The sequence below is a fragment of the Sprattus sprattus genome (assembly GCF_963457725.1).
Source record: "Sprattus sprattus genome assembly, chromosome: 17".
Taxonomy (NCBI): domain Eukaryota; kingdom Metazoa; phylum Chordata; class Actinopteri; order Clupeiformes; family Clupeidae; genus Sprattus; species Sprattus sprattus.
Genome location: NC_137915.1, coordinates 11661418 through 11683269, shown reverse-complemented (window position 1 = coordinate 11683269; position 21852 = coordinate 11661418). Strand labels below are relative to the sequence as shown.

Below are 21852 nucleotides of genomic sequence, written 5' to 3'. Positions count from 1 at the left end.
AATAGCATAGAAATAGTTATTCACATGTCTTGTATTTTCTGCTCCTTTTTGTTTTAAATACTTGTAGCATTATATTGTTCAAGTTTTTTATATTATATTCAAGTTGTTTTGTTTTGCTTCATGATTCTGTTTTAGATCATGATTGTGCACTAATGACCAGTGGCGGCTCCTGAAAAAATAATGATTGAGGCGACCCATTTAGTAGGTACATTAAGTTAGCCGATTTACTCATACAGCAATACCTTTTTGTACACTATTGGCAACAACCAACAGTAATATTCCCCTCTTTCTACATAGCTACAGTAGCAAGTTACAGGTGGAATGCTATGGAAGAAAGTTACATTCCCCAACCCTTCATAAGCAAACATGATGTGGCTCCACATTAAATGATCCCACTTTTTCATTATCCGCATGTCTCAAATATTGTATGATGTAACATAGCTGAACAGGACGCATGATATGTCCACTAACAACATAAAGAAGGGGGCAACATGTCAAAACCAACAATATTTATTGACTGATCTTGAAAGTATTGGCTTACAAAAGCAAAATAAGTCATCACATAAAAAATCATTCATAGTTAGTTCACACTGTGAAACCTATGACAGTGGTATATAGAAATACAGCCGCGTTAGCAACTTTACGACCGCGATTTTCTTTCGTTCAAATTTCTCTCCCTTTGAAGAAACCTGTTGAATGGATACATTTGGTCTAGGAAGTCCTAATTGTTTTTTTTGGTCAATTTATCTTCATTAGTACGCTGACTAAAAAGAAGTTTCTGTCAAAGAGCGCATGGAGTTGTTGTACTGAACAGGTGCCATCTTGACATGCCTTTGTCGAAGCTGAGTGACGTCCTTATTGGCTTTCCATAGGCTTTTACGTCCATTACTTATGACACGACATGGAGGGGCGAGCCCTCCCGGAAGCAATAGAGAATGCTTTGAGAGCTCTGTTTTGTGAAAAAAATGGATTTAACATGGGAGTCAATGGGAGAGGTCTGGGACGAAATTCACTGCAAAAAACCCTAAGGTAGATGGATAGAATCAGGCCTACACAGTAGTCCTGCAAAGTCCTCTTGCTGTCATCCCTGAGACCTCTACCCCTACCGCCCATCCCCCTCCATTTAACCAGCACTTGTGTCTAATTTCGTCGACTCCGCTCATCCTCCCCCCTTTGTGAGGATGGGGTGATGCTAGATGCTCCACTTCCAGGAGGCGGAGGGGAGGCTTGCTGCAGCTCTGCCCAGGCTATGCCTCCCTCTCTGGGGGAGCTCTATATGGGTCAGCCTGGCCTACTTATGGCCACTTTAGTCAGCAGAGGAGCTGGCACTGGCCAGACTCTGAGCAGATGTGCTTAATCTGTAGATGGACTGAGAGCGCGTGTGTCCCCACTTCTTCTTCACCTCATCTCATCTCTCTAATTTTTTACTCCTCTTTGGGATGGGGTTCGGGGGGGGAGGTTAGTCCACCTCCTCCACCTCTCTTCTCCTTCTCGTCTCCTCTCATCTTCTCTGCCCTCTTCCCCACATCTTCTCCATCTCTCTTTATGACCGCATTCATGTAGTGTTTGTCAAAGTTTTTCTTTCCCTTTTTTTTCTTCCGCTTATTTTCACCAATTTTCAGTTGACGCTATCATATACTTAGCCTTCCCAAATCCACATTAAACTTGCCCCACATACCTAATATGGAGTGTAGGGTTTTGGTCCCTATGTGTACGTTGCCCTTTGTACAAGCACCCCCTAAAGTGGGGTAGGGTCAAAGCTTTTTAGGGGCAATTGCCCAACCATTTTGCCACAAATTACAAAATGTGTATGGCCAGTTAGCCTCCAGGGAGGCATATTACAGTAGCTTATTTAAATTAATTTGTGGAGTGCTGCAACCTAGTAAATAATGTTCAAAGCAAAAATGTAGAACTTACTGAGCCAATATGTTATGTTTTAAAGGTTCTAACTTCATGAAACCACAGAAGCTTCACACCCTTTCAATGTATAGCCACCACATCCACAAACTATAGTTCCTTAAATGTTCACTTAGAATAAAACAGACAACAAATGTTTTCGTCCAGTGTTGCCCAAAACATTATCATTCAAGAAAACACACTTTTCTTGGAATAGAAAATATCGTATTTCTCATTCTGTCACTTTATGCTGCGGCCATATTACACACAGCTGTGCAGCGTGTCTAGTCTTCTAATCTTCTCTCCTCTCGTCTCTTCCCCCTTCCTCATCTCCTCCTCTCATTGCCACACATCTCTTCATTTGTCAGTGTTCTCCTCCAAAGCCCCCTCTCTCTATTCTCCTCTCTCTCTCGCTCTCTATCTTTCTCTCTTCCCTCTCTCTCTCTCTCTCTCTCTCTCTCTTCCCTCTCCCTATCTACCTCTCTCTCTCTCTCTTCTCTCTCCCTCTCTATCTCTCTCTCCCTCTCTCTCTCTCTCTTCTCTCTCTCTTCCGTCTCTCTCTCTCTGTCCTGGGTGAGGTGGAGGATGGGGTTGTTCCTCTGGGTTTTTCTCCTGCCAGCTGTGCAATCCTGAGTGATCAATGGCTCCTCTGCTGTACTGTGACACATCTGTGAGAGGAAGAAAATAGACTGAACACACACACACACACACACACACACACACACACCACTCACTCACACACACTCTCTCACACACACACACTTGCATGCACACACACATGCAAACATACTCACAAAAAACACAACACGCACACCTACACACACATGCAAACACACTCACACACAAACATGCTCGCAAACACATGAACCTCAACTTAATTTTGTCTATATACAGTATCAGTCAAAGGTCACTGAAAGACGTTTAGAAATGGAACTCATGTGTCACATAAGTAGGGCATAAATATTTTATTGATCGAGTAAAGTGTTTCTCAGAAATGTGTTAGCATACGTTTAAATAGCACTCTTCCAGCTATGCTTATAATACTCCCTTCTGTATACTTCAGTATGCGAGGTGTCTGTAGTATGTTTATATAGTCACTTCTCTGAATCACTGTTTAAATCCCTTTTCTTCATGTGTTAAAATTAGACAGAATACAATGGCCATTAAGTACTGTATTGTCTCTTGCCAGACTGGTGATTGATGACAGACCTATTTATACATGTTATACAAAAAAAAAATGCATTTCACAAAATGTTTACTTCACTGACATTTGATTTGTTTGTGAATTCTCCGACAAGTACATTAAACTTTTAAAAGATCTTTTTTTAAAAGATAACTTCAATGTGTCAAAAAGTTATTGAAATCTATTTCAGAATGGTGTGTTACATGAAATATATTTATTCAAAACATACATTTTGAAAACACATGGAAGTATACTTAAAGTGCATGTGATATGAATACATTCAAGTAAAACCATACCTTTATTTCTCTTCAGATACTTAGAATCTATAACTAGCATATTAAAGTAAATATAAACTATGTTGTCCCCCTCTTCTTTCCTAGTCACCATTTTTTGAGAGTTTTTCAGTAAAAATCTGTATGTATGTGAAATGGAAAGAGCCTGGCATCTCCAGAGTGAAACTGTGCCCTGAAAAGCAGTAGGAACTTGGCACTGAGAACATACTGAGGACACACTGAGGACATGTCCACTCACAACACTGTCTTTCAGTAGTGCTCGCTGCACTGAGGGGCTATCATACACACTTCTCTTAAAGGCCCTGCAGCAGCTGTGCATTTTCAATGAGATCCATTTCTCCCTTTCTCTCTCTCCATCTCTCATTCTTTCTCACTTTCTTTCACTCTGCCTCTTTCTTTCTCGCTGTCCCTCTCTCTCACTCTTTCACTTTCTCTCTTTCTCTGTCTCTCTCTTCAGCATGTGTCACTTCCGTTTCGAAATGCTTCTCTTCTCAGTCTGATTGTTTGTGTCGCTGGTGCCCTTTTGCTGCTTCAGTGGTTGATATGAACATATAAACACTGGCAAGCATGCGCACACACACACACACACACACACACACACACACACACACACACACACACACACACACACACTTTCACTCTCACTCTCTTATTCTCATACACACACACACTCTTTCACTTACATTCTCTTATTATCTCACACACACACACACACACACACACACACACACAGTGTCCTTGTCCATCTGAGTGTGTTCTAACTTCAGACATATTCACTCAGGGCTGTGGGTGAGTGTGTGTGTTTGTTCAGCGCTTCTCTGGAAAGAACCGTTGAAAAGTGTGTGTTGAAGTGTTAGAGAATGTGGTTTAAAGCCAACTGTGTATGTGTTTGTGTCTGTGTGTGTGGTCAGCTATGCTTGCCTGCTCATTGGCTTTGACAGAGCTGGACTGACAGCAGCCTAAGCTACCGAGAGTCTGCCCCCTTGCCACATTTGAAGGGGAAGAGGAACCTGCAGCTCTTAATGCTCTCTCTCTCTCACACACACATACACACACACACACACACACACACAATGTTACACATCTAACCGTACACATGTTAGGTGCACACATACATTAATCATCATTCACGGCAAACAGATACGCTTTCAAATATTCACACACATAGAGTACACACTCTGCTACTTTGACTGCTCACACACATGAAAACACACTCAAACCACAGACACATACTTACCCACACACACATCCATAGGCACTGACAACACACACATACATAGGCACTGGCCCACACACAAACACACATACCTACCGACACACACATCCATAGGCACTCTCCCACACAAACATACAAAGCTGCCCATTCCCATCACCCTCTTCTCCCAGGGTTTCCCTCTCCTCCGCTATCTTAATGGCCGTGCCCAGCGGGTATCCTGTCAACTTGGCTCTACGGGAGAGCTGTCTCACCCGTTGGCCACCGGCCAATCTCTGCCCATCACCTGCACCGTCACCCCCCCACCCACCTCTAGTGTCACCTCTCGTCTACCTCTGTGTCCTGCCCCTCTCAAGCCACTGCGTTAGCTCACAATCCCATCACCCACCCTGGGGTATCACAGCTGGCAGCCGTCCACCAGTCACACACCTTACATGGGGAAGAACTCAGGACCCAGATCTGCAGAACGGTCCCTGTGTGTCAATTAGAAGTGAAGTAGACGTCACTCGCTAGGTGTGTTATAGCTGGTAGTCTAACGTTACTCATAGCAATTCAATGCTCAATGGTAGGGGAGGATAGTTAAAGATGTGTGTGAGTGTGTGTGTGTGTGTGTGTGTGTGTGTTGTGTGTGTGTGTGTGTGTGTGTGTGTATGTGCGAGTGTGTGTGTGTGAGTGAGTGTGTGTGTGTGTGTTTGTTTTTTATGTGGGTGTCTGTGTTGTGTCAACTTGTGTCAGTGTTGGAGTGTTTATGTGGTGTGAAATGCAGATGTGAGATCTGAGATCAGATGTGAGAGGAGAAATGTGCTACATTGAAATTCTTCATCAGGAACACTTTGCTTTGAAACGTGATTCCCCAGTGATTAAAGAGCATCTTTCAAACTGGACAATCTGCTCTGTAGCTGTCTGCCACATTTCCTGTATTCATTAATCATCATCAGGCAGTTCTGGGTTGAAAATCCCAATGGGTTGCTCAATGGGAACTCAGTGTGGGTCAGTGTGAATACTGTTTAAATTATGAAATCGATTATAAACTTTTCTGAATCGAGACAGAATCATTTTAGAGAGAATCGCGAAAAATCGATTCATCGTTTTTTTTTCCCACCCCTAATAATCACACACACAGAAGTGTCGAAGGGGTCAGGCAGAAGGGATAAAAGAGTCTGTGTTTAGGATGGGGAGAGGAGAGCAGTCTGTGTTTAGGAGGAGGAGAGGAGAACAGTCTTGGTTTAGGAGGAGGAGAGGATATGAGATTTGGAGAGAGGTCATTCAGCATTCAGAAGTTAGTCAACACACACACACACACACAACACATGAGTACGTCATTGCATGACATCAAAGCCCTGTTAAGTCTCTGTGTGTTATTATCTCAGTGTGCTATCTTTGTCTGACTGGCCTCCTACCCTCGGTATCCTCTCCTCCTGTGCGGACCCTTTCCCTTGTGCTTATTTATCAAACCTACCTGTCTGCCTGCTGGCCTGTCTGTCTGCCTTCTCTGTGGAAATTCTCCCTTGTGCTAATCGATCTAATATACCTGTCTGTCTGTCTGTCTGCTGGCCTGCCTGTCTGCTTCCCTATCCCTACTCCTTATCTCTATCTATTTATCTGCACACCTTTTTGCCAGCCTACCAGTCTAACTTATCTCAGTTTATATATCTCTCCGTCAGCCTACCCCTCTGTCTTCCTTCTCTCTGTGATAAGTCTGGACGGTCAGTTTCTGCTTTGCATTTCTGCCCCTGCCACCCCCCCGCCCCCACCTCAAATATATGCTTTCCTGCTCAGACGAATGGCTGAGGTCTCTAAAATAACACTCATTGGAGTGACCCATCATTCATTGGAGGGACCCATCATGCTTGTTGGGGGAGAGGAAGAGGTGGGGTTGGGTCAGGGTTAAACTGGGAGCAGCATGACTCTGCACTTTGAGAGCAGACTGCCATTGCTGGAGAAGTCTGTTGGTTTGTTTATTTATTTATTTGTTATTCTTTATTTTGTATGGTTGTTTTTTGTTTTGTGCAGTGTTTGTTTTCTTTGGCTGTCGAGGGCCTGGAGATATGAATGTCCCGTCAGTTAATATCCGTGAGTGACCCTGGGTCGGGCTTTTCAGAGCTGGCTTCTCTCTCTCTCTCCCCATCATCTCTCTCTCTGTCTCTCTCCGTAGTCTCTCTCTCTCTCTTTCTCCATCGTCTCTGCAGTCCTTCCAGCTTGTTCATTTTCTAGCCATCTCCTCTCTCAGACAGGCACTCTCTCTCTGCCTCTTCACTCTGTCTGTCTGTCTCTCCCACTCACTCTGCCTGGCTCTTTACTCTCTCTGTCTGTCTGTCTCTCCCACTCACTCTGCCTGGCTCTTTACTCTCTCTGTCTGTCTGTCTCTCCCACTCACTCTGCCTGGCTCTTTACTCTCTCTGTCTGTCTGTCTCTCCTACTCACTCTTAAGAGTCTTTCTTTTGGGTGTTCTGTCTGTCTCTCTCTCACTCATCCTGACATACTCTCTCTCTCTCTCTCTCTCTCTCTCTCTCTCTCTCTCTCTGTCTCTCTCTATATCACTCGCTCTCTCCCTGGTTTAGTCTTACCAAAAATGCCCACACGCCCCCTCAGTGCATTAGCTTTTCACAGCTTTTCTGTTTTTGAATCCTTATAGCACAAAGGGAGATCTTATTTCTAGTTCTAAAAAACACAGCACAGAGTAACTCTGGATGAGTAACAGTAGCCGTATTACTGGAGGTGGCTGTAGTCGTCTTTGTATGACTGCATTAGACACAAACACACACACACGCACACACACACACATAAGCACATGCACACTCATGTGCACACATACAGACACTACACACACACACACACACACACACACACACACACACACACACACACACACACACACACACACACACACACACACACACACACACAGATTATAACGCGACCTCTGCCTCGGCTGGGTGAGCAACGCTAGCTGCTTGTGTGGCTGTGCTAATCCACAGCCTGCCCTGCCATCACCACCTCATGGACGGGCACTGGTGGCCTTTTCATTCTGCTCACACACCAAGTGTAACATGGATAGATGTCAGTGAGAACATGCAGACGCTGTCTTATGTAATTACTGCAATAAGGACACGAAAGGCCATATGTCTTCAGGCAGTACATCCATTAAAATGCTTGTATGACTGTACGTTATGGGTAGTATTTTGGCATATTTTAGATGAACTACAGTAAGAGGAATAAGAGGATGTGTCAAACAGAAGGAATTAACCCAGTGAGTGAGCAGCTGTGGTTATCCTCTAACAGCCGGACATCTGTCTAATGGAAGGCTGCAACTCCTCTGGATGGGGGGTCTCCTAACCCCGCTGAAGAGGAGGCTGGGTCCTCATCACGGTCATGTGGGTGTGGTTGGTGTGTCCCTGGCAGGGGTACTGGGGCGAGGCTATGGGCCAAATCACCACCCAGACATCCCTGTCCCAGACATGTTCAAACTGCCCCCTCCAGATCTGTGATTACTGGCTTAGTGTAGACACACTCTTTAAAGACTAGAATCTTGAAACTTAAGGAAAAGCATATTACAACCTCACTGATGGCTATATGTAGGCTATAACACACACACAGACACACACACAAAGACTCAGGAGTGTTTTATTCATAACGCCTACTCTATTAAACCAAAAAGCCAGGGAGAAACACTAAACTGACATCATAGAACTAGCAAAGACAAAAGCCAACTGCTGCATCGCCTTACGTCTCTTGTGTTGGGTCAAAGAGTAGCACTTGAACACACCCTGGGAATATGTCTGATAAGAAGTTAAGAAGTTGAAAATGGCACCGGCGTTGTCAGTCCTTGGTATTTTGGTTGTGGAAAAAAATAGGATGAGGCGCAGGTGAAAAATAAGAATCAAGGATGGCGACAGGCTTGAGTGGTTTTCCCAACCTGTGTCGAGAGCTGGAAATAAATGAAACCTCCGTTTTTAAAACAATTGCTGAGTGAATGCTGATTCAACATGATCAATCAGATAAAAAGCCCGCTGACAGGCGTCCGAGTAGTGCCAACGGTGTGGGATACACTGCAGAAACGGGGGCCGCAGACGCTCACTGACGCCCACTGACGTTGGCTGGGTGCGTCAGGGGCTTAAGATTCACTATTTTACATAATTAGGAACCCATTTGTGAATTGGGTCTGCTCCCACAGACAGGGGACTGGGGGCTGCAGTCAGGCTGAACAAGGGGACATTAGGAAGGGCATATTCGGTCACTGGCATCATAGTGTGAATGCTGTACACCACAGGGCACTTGAGTTCGGACTTAATCTTTTGTAGTAGCATGAGTCAGCTCCCCATGGTTCTTTTATTCGGCCGTCTGACTGAGGGCATTTCAGGACCATGGACAGGAACACAGACCAAGCATGGAGTCATGTTTTCCATGTTAGTTTCCACTGCATCCACTAGTAATATTAGTGATGTGAGGCCAGGATGTTATCATAAACAGTTTGGCATTGACATGTAGTAGAAGAAACATTGAATGCATGCTCGTAGTACATTTTACCCAAAATAAAGGGTTATTGCAGAAGTTTTTTTGCAGAAATTGCAGTCTTTTATTGAATTGTTTGTCTCGTGTTTTCGTGAAAATTTCTTTTGTTATTTAAATCCTAAATTTAATCTGCCTTGATCTGCCTTGAAAAAGGGACTATTTTTTATTCTGTTTTGATCACAAAGTTGAATTCGATCGAGGTGGGCTTTTGATCATAGTTCACAGAGCTGAATAACATCGATGTGGGCTATTAGCCGAGTGTTTCTTCTTCTTCGCTGTGGACCCTTTTCTGCACCTTTGCCACCTAGCATCTGTTAGTATCCTTTCTTGGCTCTCCCTGAATTGTCAGAACTGGTGTTAGATAATACCCTAACCTAATATTTTAAAATGTTGAAGTGATAAAGAAGTTAACGTTTTAAGGTTTTTATTTCGGGAACAGCTTTTGCTTTACATGACGGGCGGGGGGGGGGACTACTTTAATCTACCTTTTTAAAGTTTTAAAGTTAAAAAAATATATTTTAAAGGCCTCTATATACCTTGAAGACAATGTTGCATTCTGGATTTTGTTAATCATTCTGCATTAATAATTATAACCTGTGCTAGATATTGAGCTCATCTCTGTGATCACAATGATTGGTTGGCCTTTACTCTCAGTGTAGAATTTTGTTTACAAATCAATGCGGCTTGTAATTACAGTGTCCATCTGTGTAGAATGACCTGTGGAAACATTTGATATTGGAGCTCCTTTCTGATTTTCAGATATTTTTAGATTTGGATCTTTCAGTTTGTTCTTCTTTTATATTAGATTTTAATTTTGTTGTTGGTTGTGTCGGTGTTGTTGTGTTGTTGTTGTTGTTGTCGTTGTTGTTTCTTTGTCGATTTTGGTTGTTGTGTGTTGCCCATGAGGCCAGGGCACACTTGCAAGAGAGATTTTGAATCTCAATGATCTTCCCTGGTTAAATAAAGGTATAGAAAAATTGAAAATGAAATGAATGCATCTGTCAAGTTTTCCTTTAGAGATAAACCTCATGGTTTTGTGGTGCACCCGTCCTTGAGTGAGAGTAAAGTATCCGTGGCAAGGTTAGTGTCCACATGCACTGCAGTTTATTGAAAGATGTTGGCTTATTGATTCAAACCTCAGAGCTTTTCCTCTGCCTGTCCTTGGCCAACAGTGACGTATGAGGCTCGGTTTGGAAGCCCCTGTGCCATCATGCATGGTGCCATGTTTGGCCACGTGGGTGTTTTTTGGGGTCGTGCGTTGCCGCACCGCGGCTTGTCGCGTCGCTGCATTTGTGTCTTTGGGTTCCTTCTTGTCCGCTCTCCTCAGCGTCACCCACCCTGGTGCTCAGAGGGCACTGGCGAGGGACTGACTGAGAGGGGTGGGAGTGTGTGTGTGTGTGTGTCTGTCTGTGGGGGGCAGGGGGAGGGGGGGTTAGGCAAGCTGGGGGATTGAAAGATTGGGAGACTGGGGCGGGGGGACGCTGGGTGCATCTCTCACTCCCTCGCAGCCACTGCTGGGAAGCCACTTCACATCAGACACACAGGGCCCGCACCGGCTCGCCTCCGAAACCGGAACCGGCACCGCGGACCCAAACCACTCCGCACTTAAGAGCAGAGGTGTAGAGTTCAGAACCAAGGGCCTGAAGCAGCTGGCTGGGCTCCGTCTCTGCTGCGGCGTTCTTTTGTGTTGTGGATGGCAGCTCTACGGGAGAGTGCACAGCTCCGGGGGACACACGCAGCTCGGAGATTTGTCGTGTTGTTAGTTTGCGGAGAGATAATCAGAGACAGTCAGTAGGCCGACACTGGGGATGCTATGTTCTCTGGGGAAGGTGAGTACACAAGGGGGAAAACATTTATTGTGAAATGAACTTCTGGAGTTGAATTTAACAGTGCCCCGATGTCACGTGGGCATGCTGTGTTCTCTGACAAGGGTGGGTGTTTTGCTCGTGTGGCGTGCTCAGGGGAACCCTTGCTGCACAGAGCAGAGCAGAGCAGACATCTGTGCTCCACGCACGCTGACATGCTAGGAACCAATCTGATCTGTTGTCTGTTACAGGACCGGTAAGTTCTGCGGTGACACCAGGGGGACTGATTACGGCGACACGCCCAGAGCCTCAGGGGGAAGTGAGGCCGTATTTGGCCGAACAGCAGGCCTTCGTACCGGACTTCCTTCCAGGTGAGAGCTGTTTATAAGTCGTTTATGAGAGCGGTTGTGTGTGTTTGGCTGTGGGAGCCCCAGGGTTTGGTTAAAGTGTCCCCAGTGTAACTACTGACAGCAGTGAGAGGAGCCTAGTCATGCTGCTGTAGTGCTGCCCATGCTAGAGTCTGTGTGTGTGTCTCCCTGTAGTCAGGACATTTAAAGAGGACTTGGAGAAAGGCCACACATGCCCTCTGAATGCATCACCTTCAGACTCTGTTGTGTGGACAGTGTCGAAATAGCTTTTCAACATTAGATCTAATTCAGATTTAAAAAAAATGTAAAATAGTAGTAAATAGATTAAGAAAATGTTTCGATTGCAGATGTTTTCTTTTCAGTATCTTCTGAATTATGATCTCATGTGTCTATTCTCTTTCTGTTCTATTCTATTCTTTTCACTCTCCATTTCTCTCCTTCTTTTCCTTGCTTTTCCCTCTTTCTCTTTCTCCCTCCCTCTCTTTCTTTTTTCTCACCCCCCTCCATCTCTCTTTCTCACCTTGCCTCTCTCTTTCTCACTTCCTCTCTCTCACCCTTGCTCTCTTTTTCTCTGTCCCTCCCTCCTTCTCTCACTCTTTTTCCTTCTCCATCCCTCTCTCTTTTTTCTCCCCATCCATCCCCCCCCCCCCTTCTCTCCCCCTCTCTCTTTCCCTTCACCCCTAGACTCTATGGCTGGTTTCTCAGATCAGTGGGGATCCCAGCCCAACCCCTCTCAGATGATGGACAGCGGCCCCATTGGGACCTTTCCAGGTAATTTGCTTTACATGTTTTACCCTCATCCGCAACGCAAACAAACAAAATAAATGTTATTTTATTTTAATGTTATACATGTTACTCATGTATGTATTATACAGCAGTGTTTAACACCCTGTTGTTGTTCACACTGTTTTTGGTTTACTGAAGCGAATTGACATATTTACATGAATAGAGAATAGATAAGCGTTTCATTCCTACCTAGCAATCTTGACACAGTTTACTATATATGTGTCTAGCTGCAGAAATCTGTTGCATTGAGTGTGCAAAGGCCCATACATCTGTAAATATATTACTCTTTTATCAGTTTTTATGCGTAAATGGTACATTTCCCACCACCATCATCAGACTATCATATCTATCATCATATTCTATCTGTCATGTTCTGTCTGAATGTGGATGTGTCGTGCTCCTGTGGTGGCATCTGGCTGTGTGCTATGTGAGCCTGACTCATACACCCACAGACACATTTACAAACACACTTGCACATGTATTTACACAAACATACACACACACATACATCAGTGAAATCTTAGGCCGTAATGGCTTATGCTGGTGGTTGTGCATCTGGTGTGTTTGTCAGCTTCTCTGCACCTCTCTGTGCCCTTCTACTGCAGGGAGTCATTAGTCACTGGTGTCAGTCGCCACGGCGACATCCAGCGCACACTTTTCTAGGAAGGTGTTGCTAGGCAGTTCTAATTCAACAGGAGAGAGAGGGACGCAATCAATCTGTCTGGGGAATGTCAGATGGCTAGTAACTAATCATACTAGTTAGATAGTCATAGAAAATGCTGTCAGTATGTGATATCCCTCGAGTAAACATGGAGAACATAGAGTAGCTTCTGCCTCGTCCTTCCCAGAGACTCTATTTGTCTCTCTTATTGTCTCCCTCTCTTTGTCTCTCTTTCTGTCTCCCTCTCTTTGTCTTTCTTTCTATCTGCCTCTCTCCTCCATCTGCATCTCAATTTCTTTACTGCCACATTCCTCTTCCCCTGCCTTTTTCTGTGTCTTTCCTTTCTCTGTCTGTTTCTATTCCTTTGTCTCTCTCCCTCTTCCACTCTCTGTCCCTGTCTGTCTGTCTCTCTCTCTCTCTGTCCCTCTGCCCTTTCCTGTCTCCGTGTCCTTCGGCACAGTCCCTGTGTAGAGCCTGGCTCATAAATCTGGGCGTTAAGTGTGACTCCTGGGACTCATTGTGGAGTCATTATGTCTGGGAATGGCTCCCTGCTCTGGAGTGATGAGTCACTCTCTTCCGAGAGCTCACCGTCATGGCCGCACCAGAATTAGCTCTGCTCAGCCAGTTCACCATCATGGCAGAGGTGCTGTAAGCTCACCGTTGTTGCCAGTTCACCATCATAGCAGAGCCGCTGTTAGCTCACCGTTGTTGCCAGTTCACCATCATGGCAGAGCCACTGTTAGCTCACCGTTGTTGCCAGTTCACTATAATGGCAGAGCCGCTGTTAGCTCACCGTTGTTGCCAGTTCACCATCATGGCAGAGCCACTGTTAGCACACCGTTGTTGCCAGTTCACCATCATGGCAGAGCCGCTGTTAGCTCACCGTTGTGACCAGTTCACAGTTGTTGCAGCCCCACTAGTAGAGAGGAAGGATAACCCCCCCTTTCCCAGTTCACCATGATGGCAGAGCCAGGATGAGCTCTGACCCTCTGGCAGGCCTGTGCAAGGGCTGAGCATCAGTGGTCTAGCACCAAGACTAGTAGACTAGTGTGTAAATCAGTACCAAGACTAGTAGACTAGTGTGAAAATCAGTACCAAGACTAGTAGACTAATGTGAAAATCAGTACCAAGACTAGTAGACTAGTGTGTAAATCAGTACCAAGACTAGTAGACTAGTGTGTAAATCAGTACCAAGACTAGTAGACTAGTGTGAAAATCAGTACCAAGACTAGTAGACTAGTGTGTAAATCAGTACCAAGACTTGTAGACTAGTGTGAAAATCAGCCACTGGAGCAGCCGCAGGGCTAGCTAGACTAAATAGGTCAGCCTAGTCAACCTATTAAGCCGCTCTGTTTTTTGATTCTTTATTTTAAGTAGCCAAAAACGTGGGCTGAAGTGCAAGCCTTCACATTCTGTGCTTGCTTTGAGACTGCATTAGTTCATTTGAGGGTGCTGTTATGAAACAAGGTGTGTGTGTGTGTGTGTCTGCAGGGTTCTCCCAGCCAGTGGGGGTGGCACCGCTGCAGGCTGAGCGCCCCCCCAGCATTGCCGAGCCCCAGAGGCCCCCACCCATGCCCGCAGAGCCTCAGATACCCACCAAAGATGCTGCCGCCACCCCCAAAAACATCATGGACATGTCTGCAGGTAGAGGAAAATTTGCAAATAAACACACGCGCACATACAAAGAGCTACACACGGACATATGCACACACACATACTCGCACATTGCACAAACAAACATACACGTCGGCACATAAATGCGCATAAATACACACATGCACACACACACACACACACTTCTTTACACCTAAAGGGCCATACACTGACACTATAATCTGACACAGACACTCACAAACATAAAAACTTCAGACATCTTCATGCCTGCTTCTTGATGGGATCAGCCCTTAAAGTCCCTTAAGAGTGGAAATGGGTGATTTCATTCCCCTGCTGTCATGGGTTATTTTTTTAAGAAAAGGGGAAGTTCAAGTGCACCACTTTGCTGTTGTCACATAATTGTCTTTACTTGTCATGTGTGTGTATCGCAGAGTTTGTGTCTTTGTGTTTGTGGGTGTGGGTGTGTGTGTGTGTGTGCGTGTGCGTGTTTATTGAGATATAAATATATTTGTGTGTGTAAGCGGAAATGAGTGTGTGAAGGTCATGAGTTACTGTACTGTATGTGTGCGTACAGTAAGGAGTCAGTGGACCATCTGTACAGTCTGATGATCACATGGGTGTCCCATGCGGTGCTCTTCCTTAACCCGCTGCCATGGCAATGATGTTTGAGTTTTCATCAGGGGATTATGGGATTAAGGCAGGAGGACCCCTGCTGGGTATATCCCCTCTTTAAATCCCAATCCCGTTTTTCCAGGTCAGTGCAGTGCCCATCACTGCCACCAGGGGACGCTCTATCAGGCAGTCTCTATCTAGTCTGACAAGGGCCACCTTTATCATAGATCCTTGACATAGGGACATGCATAGTTTAGCATATGGCCAAAGACAGGTAAAATGGCTTAATAAGGATTTACAGTTTGACCTCTCAAGAGGCCTGCTGGATCTGACTGGGGCGCTGACTCAGCAGTTAAGTGCTCTCTGGCTCGTCCCCAATCAGCTATGTCTGATTGGAGCATCACTTAAAGAAGGAGATTGAACTATCTTGTTTATCCAGTGTCAGGACTAACTGTGAGTGTGGGTAGTGTGTCTCTCGGGGGCAGTCTTGCTCTGTGCTGTGTGTGGGTTGCCTGCAGCTGGGGTATGGTGTGTGTTGGTGCACTGGGCTGTGTTTGTGTGGGGGGGGGGCAGCTTCAGAAGAGTGGATTGAACATTGTTCCCATATGTGTCTATGTGTGTGTCTGTGTGTGAAGCTACAGATGAGTGGATTGGACGTCTGATGTGTGTGTGCTCATGTGTGTATATGTGTTGAAGCGTAAGTGTGTGTGTGCGTGCGTGTGTGTGTGTGTACACACTGCGGTAGAGGCCTGCAGCGAGGCTGTAACCTGCTGAGCAGATGTTCTACCCAAGGGAGGGGGCAGTGGGTCTACAGATTTGGCAGCCTCATCTGAGCCCAAAGACCCAGACCCTGGCAGAGAAGCTATGCTCCTCCTGTGTGATGAGTCAAGGACCACTCAGACAGGGACTACTACAAAAGTTCATGTCCTGAGCATAGTCAAAAATGCTGGTTTTTGCACATTCTACTCTCAAATGTAACTGCCAGTCTAAACAAAACCTTTGCTAAAGTATACAAATACACAAATAGAGCTAAATACATAAATAAACAGCTTTACTGCGGAACAGATGGGCTCAGTATAGCTCAGTATTTCCAGTGTCAGTGTAGCAGGACTACAGTAATGTGCCATTAGTGTTAGCCTAGTGTGTGGAGTTGGGTCCAGTGAAGCAAATTGCAGACAAGCAGCCCTCCATTGCTGTTGTTGCCGTTAGCGTTAGCCTAGCGTGTGTTGGAGTGTGTACACAGTGCTCAGGAGGACGTTTGACCCTGGACCCATTGGAGCAGAAGAGCCACACTGACTGCATCAGGTGCCTACACGCCCCAGGGACAAAGCTTACCCCCCTGCTGAGATTGGGAGAGGGCCGGTCACGCATGGCTCCTGCCCCCATGAGTCCCTCACGCTCTTCGCTTCAGTAAGGTGGCGCCGCTTGCTCAGATTAGCCAAGCGCAACATGCTAAGGCACACAGGGCTTTTAAAAATAAAGTTTAAACATAAAACATAAAAAACAGCACAGTGTACCATACTGACATGGGGCAATGACATGAGCCTGGTGCATGTTAAAGTCGCGTGTAGCGAGTAACTCCTTACGCTTCACTTTGCACAGCCTTTGTGTAACAATCAGATTACCCTAGCATCTAATGCTAAAGTGTGGAGGCTCTCCATCCATGGACTGCAGATGGTTGAGAAGGAGAGCTGTTGTCCTTGCTGAAGTGACTCTCTCACTGCACTGCCTTACGTTGTGCGTCACGTCATTTAGTTTCTCCTTGTCCATTATTATAATATACTGGGTCAACTCAGCACACATTATTCCTTACATAACTCTGTTACCTGATTCTGGCATGCTTAAGGTCATTACTGAGGACAGCGGACAAAAAGACATTCATGACATTCATTGTCTTTCGACTTCCTTCATTTTGCCCTTACAGCAGATGAAACTATAACGGTCCCCAGACCACTTCTGTCTGGGATAAACAACTTTCCTTGGCTGGAAACAACTGGGTCAAGCGTGGCCTCCTGCTTCTGATGGGCACTCAGCTGGGTTGCGGGCCCTCAGTGTGTGTGTGTGTGTGTGTGTGTGTGCGTGTGTGAGTGTGTGTGTGTGTGTGGGGAGGGGCATCTTCAGATGAATGAATTGGACCCTGTGCCCATTCAGTCAGTGTATGTCCCCAGCACAGGTAGACAGTGTGCAGAAAGCAGAGAGCCGGACATTCGAAACCTCATTAGCATCAGAAACCTTATGAGCATCTGCCCAACTGAACACATGGCAAAGCCGTGTAGGGACACAGCTCTTCGCTGGCCTCAGACTGAGGCAGTAAATACTCTATGTTGTGTGAGATGCAGTGCCTGACCTATTGTTATTTGACATATAGGGCGTGTAGCAATGTCTGCCATAACTGCAGCCATAACTGAGTGTGTGTGTGTGTGTGTGTGTGTCTTTGTCTTTGTCTTGTTCTTTGTATCTATGTAATATGTGTTCATGGTTGTGTGTGTATATATATATACATACAATATGCATATATATAAGGTTTGAATTCCAGTAGCCATAAACATGTATTTTCTATTATGTATCTATTTTCTATTATGGATTTTCATAACTGTGCTTTAATGCCATGCAATTGTTTTCATTCACCAACTCTCTTCCATGTTTTGAAATGGAGTTTCTCACTGTGGTGCATCTCGCGGTCTTTGCATTGTAAACACATCAATATGGCTTGTAGCATCGGTGAGTCAAGCATCTAAAAAAACTCATTATCTTTCGAAACCATCAGTGCAGTGCCTCATCCGCAGTAGGTTCACAGAAGGGACACACACAACCTGATAACCTGAGCTGTGTCACGGCGCCTCACTCTCCACTGCAGATGAGTGCAGTGCAGCATCCCTCCGGGCTCGTTAATCATTATCTCATGCGGGTTTGCGCTGATTATCACCCATTTTTAGGGGTTGGCCATGTGCAGGGCCGGTTCTTCTGCAAACGTTTGATTATCTTACAATGTGAAAATGACAACATTATCAAGAACACAAGGGAGGGGGACATACTTGGTTTTAAAACATGGATGCTGCGCTTTCCTCAGATTAGCTGTGCACACACAGAATGTGTTGGTGCACTGTAATACTCCTTGGGTACCATGGGTAGATTTGTTTCTTGGTGTGTATGAGTACATGCGTGTGTATTCATGTGACTGTCTGTTTGTTTGTGTTCTTCTCTAGAGGAAAGAGATACTCTAGAGTGTATTCATGTGACTGTGTGTGGGTATGTATGTGTGTCTGTGCGGGTGTGTGTGTTTGTCTGTGAGGGTGCGTGTGTGACTGTGTGTGGGTGTGTATGGGTGTGTGTGTGTGTGTGTGTGTGTGTGTGTGTGTGTGTGTTTCGGTGGTGTTTAACTCTCTTCCCTCTCCACACACGAGGTCTCCTGGGTGAGTGCTGGTCAGACGAGGCTGGCATTCCCTCCGACCTGCCCTTCACCCCCAGCGTTTCCACGGTGATCAGTCGCCATGCAGGCCAGATGGCAGAGAGCCCTCAGGACGTGTCGGACACCCAGTGGCCCCCCCGAGAGAGCGGCGTCGGGGACGAGCGTGAAGGGGACTCTGACCGCAAACAGCAGCAGAAGAAGAAGAAGAAGCGGCGGCCGAGAGACGATGTGTACGACTACATGGAGGTTAAAGGTCACGGGGAGCCCCAGACTGAGAACACCCCACCGTCTGACAGCTCCTTCAGGTCCCCACGCAAAGAGGGGGGGTGGGAGAGGGAGGACGGGGGTCGCAGCGGCGGGGGGAGGGTTAAGAAAGGTAAGAGCCGGAAGAAGATTCCGGAAGAGTGGGCAATCAACGCTGAGCCCTTCGTCCCGGCATCTGCCTCGGCCGTCAAGTCACAGGAGTTTGGCAGTGATCTACCAGAAGAGGGCGCCATGCCCGCCTCACTCACGCAGGACCTGCTCTGCCTGACAGCCACCTCCCCCTTTGCCCAAGCCGCTCCTGCCATTCAGGCAGCAGCTTTCTCGCCTCAGGGCATTATGACGTCATCACCCATGCCAGAAGGTTCCTTTTCCATGAGTGTCCAAGACTCACTCATGGATGCCGATGGCTCTTGCCTAGAGGATGCCAGAGAGGCCTTCTCTCTGCCCATGGAGCTGGATAAGGCAGATCCACTGGCCTCCCCTCTGAGTAACGCCAGTCCCTTCCTGGGAGATAGCGGCGTTTATGAGGAGACCATGTTTGTTCAGGAGCACTCCTTTACAGGCTCCTCCATCGATGGCTTGGCCAGAGATCCGATGCTAGCCTTCCAGAGCACAGGCCTGGACACCCCCATGGAGGCCCTGATCTCGGCGCCCCCGTTCACCCCCTCCGGTGCGGTCTGGTCCAATGACTCCCCGCACAACAACCACAGCGACCCATTCAGCATCCCCGGGATGGAGGCTCTCAACTTCGACACTCCTGCCCCTGCCTCTCTTCCCGTGGAGTCTCCTAAGCAGAAAACCCTGAAGGACGGCAGGAAGTCGGGCAAGAATTCCCGCACGTCGTCATCGTCCTCGGCGCCATCCAAGAGCCCAAACTCCCCCAACGCGAATCTGCCATCTCCCCAAAACTCTGGTCTGAACCCCGCTGCCGCGCCTTTCTTCCCGAGCTTCTCTGAGGCCCCAGAGCCCCCGGCTGCCCTGCCTGCCCGGCTGGAAGGTTTGTTGTGGAGTGGGGCATGGATCTACTCACTGCATGCCTCAACTCACCGCACTGATTGACAGGCCACGCTGTGCCATGCCGGGCACCACTGGCTAGTGGTGGTGGTGGTGGTCGTCCAACCCTGCTCTATTTCTCTCCAATCACTAACTCCTCACCCCCACCTCCCCCCTGAACTCCTCAGGCAGAGGCTGTGCCTGCTGAGAGAGACTGCTCGACATGGCGGCTCGGTGTGGCTTGGGCTTGGCTGTGCAGTATTGGAGCTCTCTCTGCTGTAGTGTGGACCCAGGGTGGTCAGGGCTGACCCGAGCTTCTCATGATTAACCACACAGGTTTTTTTTTCTACTAATCTAACCGTCTGGGTTTGCCGTGTAATCAGGTGGTTCTCTACCCTTCGACGACACCTCGACACGTGTGTCTCTTTCCCAGGTCTCTCTCTCTCTCTCTATCTCTCTCTCTCTCTCATTCTCTTTCTCTACATCTATAATCTATCTCCATGTGTATTGTGATCACTATGGAGAGTTTCCACTGTCAAACAGCACCCGTTTCTATTAACATCTCTCATCTCTCTCCTCCAGAAGCGACCTCTTACACTCACAATGCCGAATGGAGGCCCTGTCGTGCATGACCGCTAACACATTCTTTGGTGTGGTTAGTTTGTGAAGTGTCTTGAAAACACTAATTTTCTCTTTATTTCTGTTCCCCTTCCCCTCCCTGCTGTGTGTCTCTAATTCCATGCTCGGCTGATGCTCCCGAACCCAATCATCAATAGGTGAGTCACTGTTCTCCTCTCAAGGCATCATGTTGTGATTGCTCTTTTATCTGTTTAATATGCCTCACAGTTAATTTGTAAGTGATTAGCCCCTTAGATTAGTCCCTCGGTGAGATGAATACAATACTATAGTAATACAAATTATATCATAAAATGCTCAGGTCTTAAGTACGGCTTCTGCCTGTTGATCCCCCGAACAAAACCCAATTTAAGGGTTTAGTATTACCTTCAGCTATAATAGTTGATTGAGTGTCACCTGTTATGGTTAACCGCTACATCTGAACACAGTGGAGCAATAAACTATGGAGGACAGGATGTTCCATGCACTGTTTGCACACGCAATGACCAATCGGTTAACCATACCGACCCCTTGACAGACACTCCATAGCCTCTTCCATACACAGGCCTGACCACCTGATGAAGGTGATCTCTCCCCTGCCGCTCTCAAGCAAACCTATTATTGAGCCAGTTCACATGGGAAACGATTAAAATAGCCCCGCTCAGTGTGTGTGTGTGCGTCATGTTCTGTGCTGCATTGTTTAGTTCTATACAGCTGTGAGTCACCGTCTTCAATATGAGTGACCGTCATCGCACTTTTTCCTACTTCCTGCTGCCTGGCTTTCCAGGAGCTGACAAGTGTGTTCACATTCCCTGGAGGCTGTTGGCTATTGTAAAAACTTAGGTCAAAGCCCTTGACAAGCCTGACCTTACCTGCATAGAAGTTAAAGTGATGCTACTCCACCTCCACAGCCTGTATGGTGTGGCATATGACAGTTAGACTGGCGTGGGGGGATAGTTTCATTCAAAGCTATGTATTATATTTATATAATATAAATATATTCTTCTGCTTTTAACCATGTTTCAGCCAGAATCATTCATTAGTGGTGTGATGTTTGATGTTTTGATGAGACCTAGTTTTAGATTTAAAATCATAAGTTTGTGTTTGATTGGTATTGGTTGGGTCTTGGTTTAGTTTTTAATGCTTTATTCCCCTGCTGGGGCGTTCTGGCTGGACATACTGCAGAGGCAGACATCTGTTCTGTGTGCACACTGGAGTCAAAATGAGCTTGGTGATTGCCGATTGCCGTAACTGGACTTCATTAGTGCCAGCGTGGATAACAATCTGGAATGTTAGTCAGCACTTTACCGTTTGATTCTAAGAGATTAGATCTGAGAGAGTCATCCAAGAGATTAGATCTCTTCGCAGTGTGTGTGTGTGTGTATCTGTGAGTCTGCATAGTGGGTACGTCTGTACAAGCATGTCTATGTTTGTGGCCATGTGTGTGTGTGTGCGTGTGTGTGTGTGTGTGTGTGTGTGTGTGTGTGTGTGTGTGTGTGTGTGTGTGTGTGTATATGAGTGTGTGTGTGTGTGTATGTGGGAGTGGGAGTGTGTGTTGGGCTCTTGATGCAGATGTCCTCTTCCTCACTATCATTTAGTTCTCCTGAGGGTGGAACTGTCACACAGGG

At 46.5% G+C, this 21852-nt stretch overlaps 1 protein-coding gene across 3 annotated transcripts in view; it reads left to right on the top strand.

Annotated features, from left to right (window-relative positions):
- LOC308378345 (uncharacterized protein) overlaps positions 1–21852 on the top strand; it is a 92687-nt gene that overhangs the window by 27953 nt on the left and 42882 nt on the right. For all 3 annotated transcript variants that reach the window (XM_080855220.1, XM_080855221.1, XM_080855219.1), the window contains exons 4-7: positions 11154–11273; positions 11955–12041; positions 14209–14361; positions 18348–19613. In XM_080855220.1, coding sequence (XP_080711346.1) covers positions 11154–11273; positions 11955–12041; positions 14209–14361; positions 18348–19613 — 1626 coding nt within the window. The remainder of the gene's footprint in view (positions 1–11153; positions 11274–11954; positions 12042–14208; positions 14362–18347; positions 19614–21852) is intronic.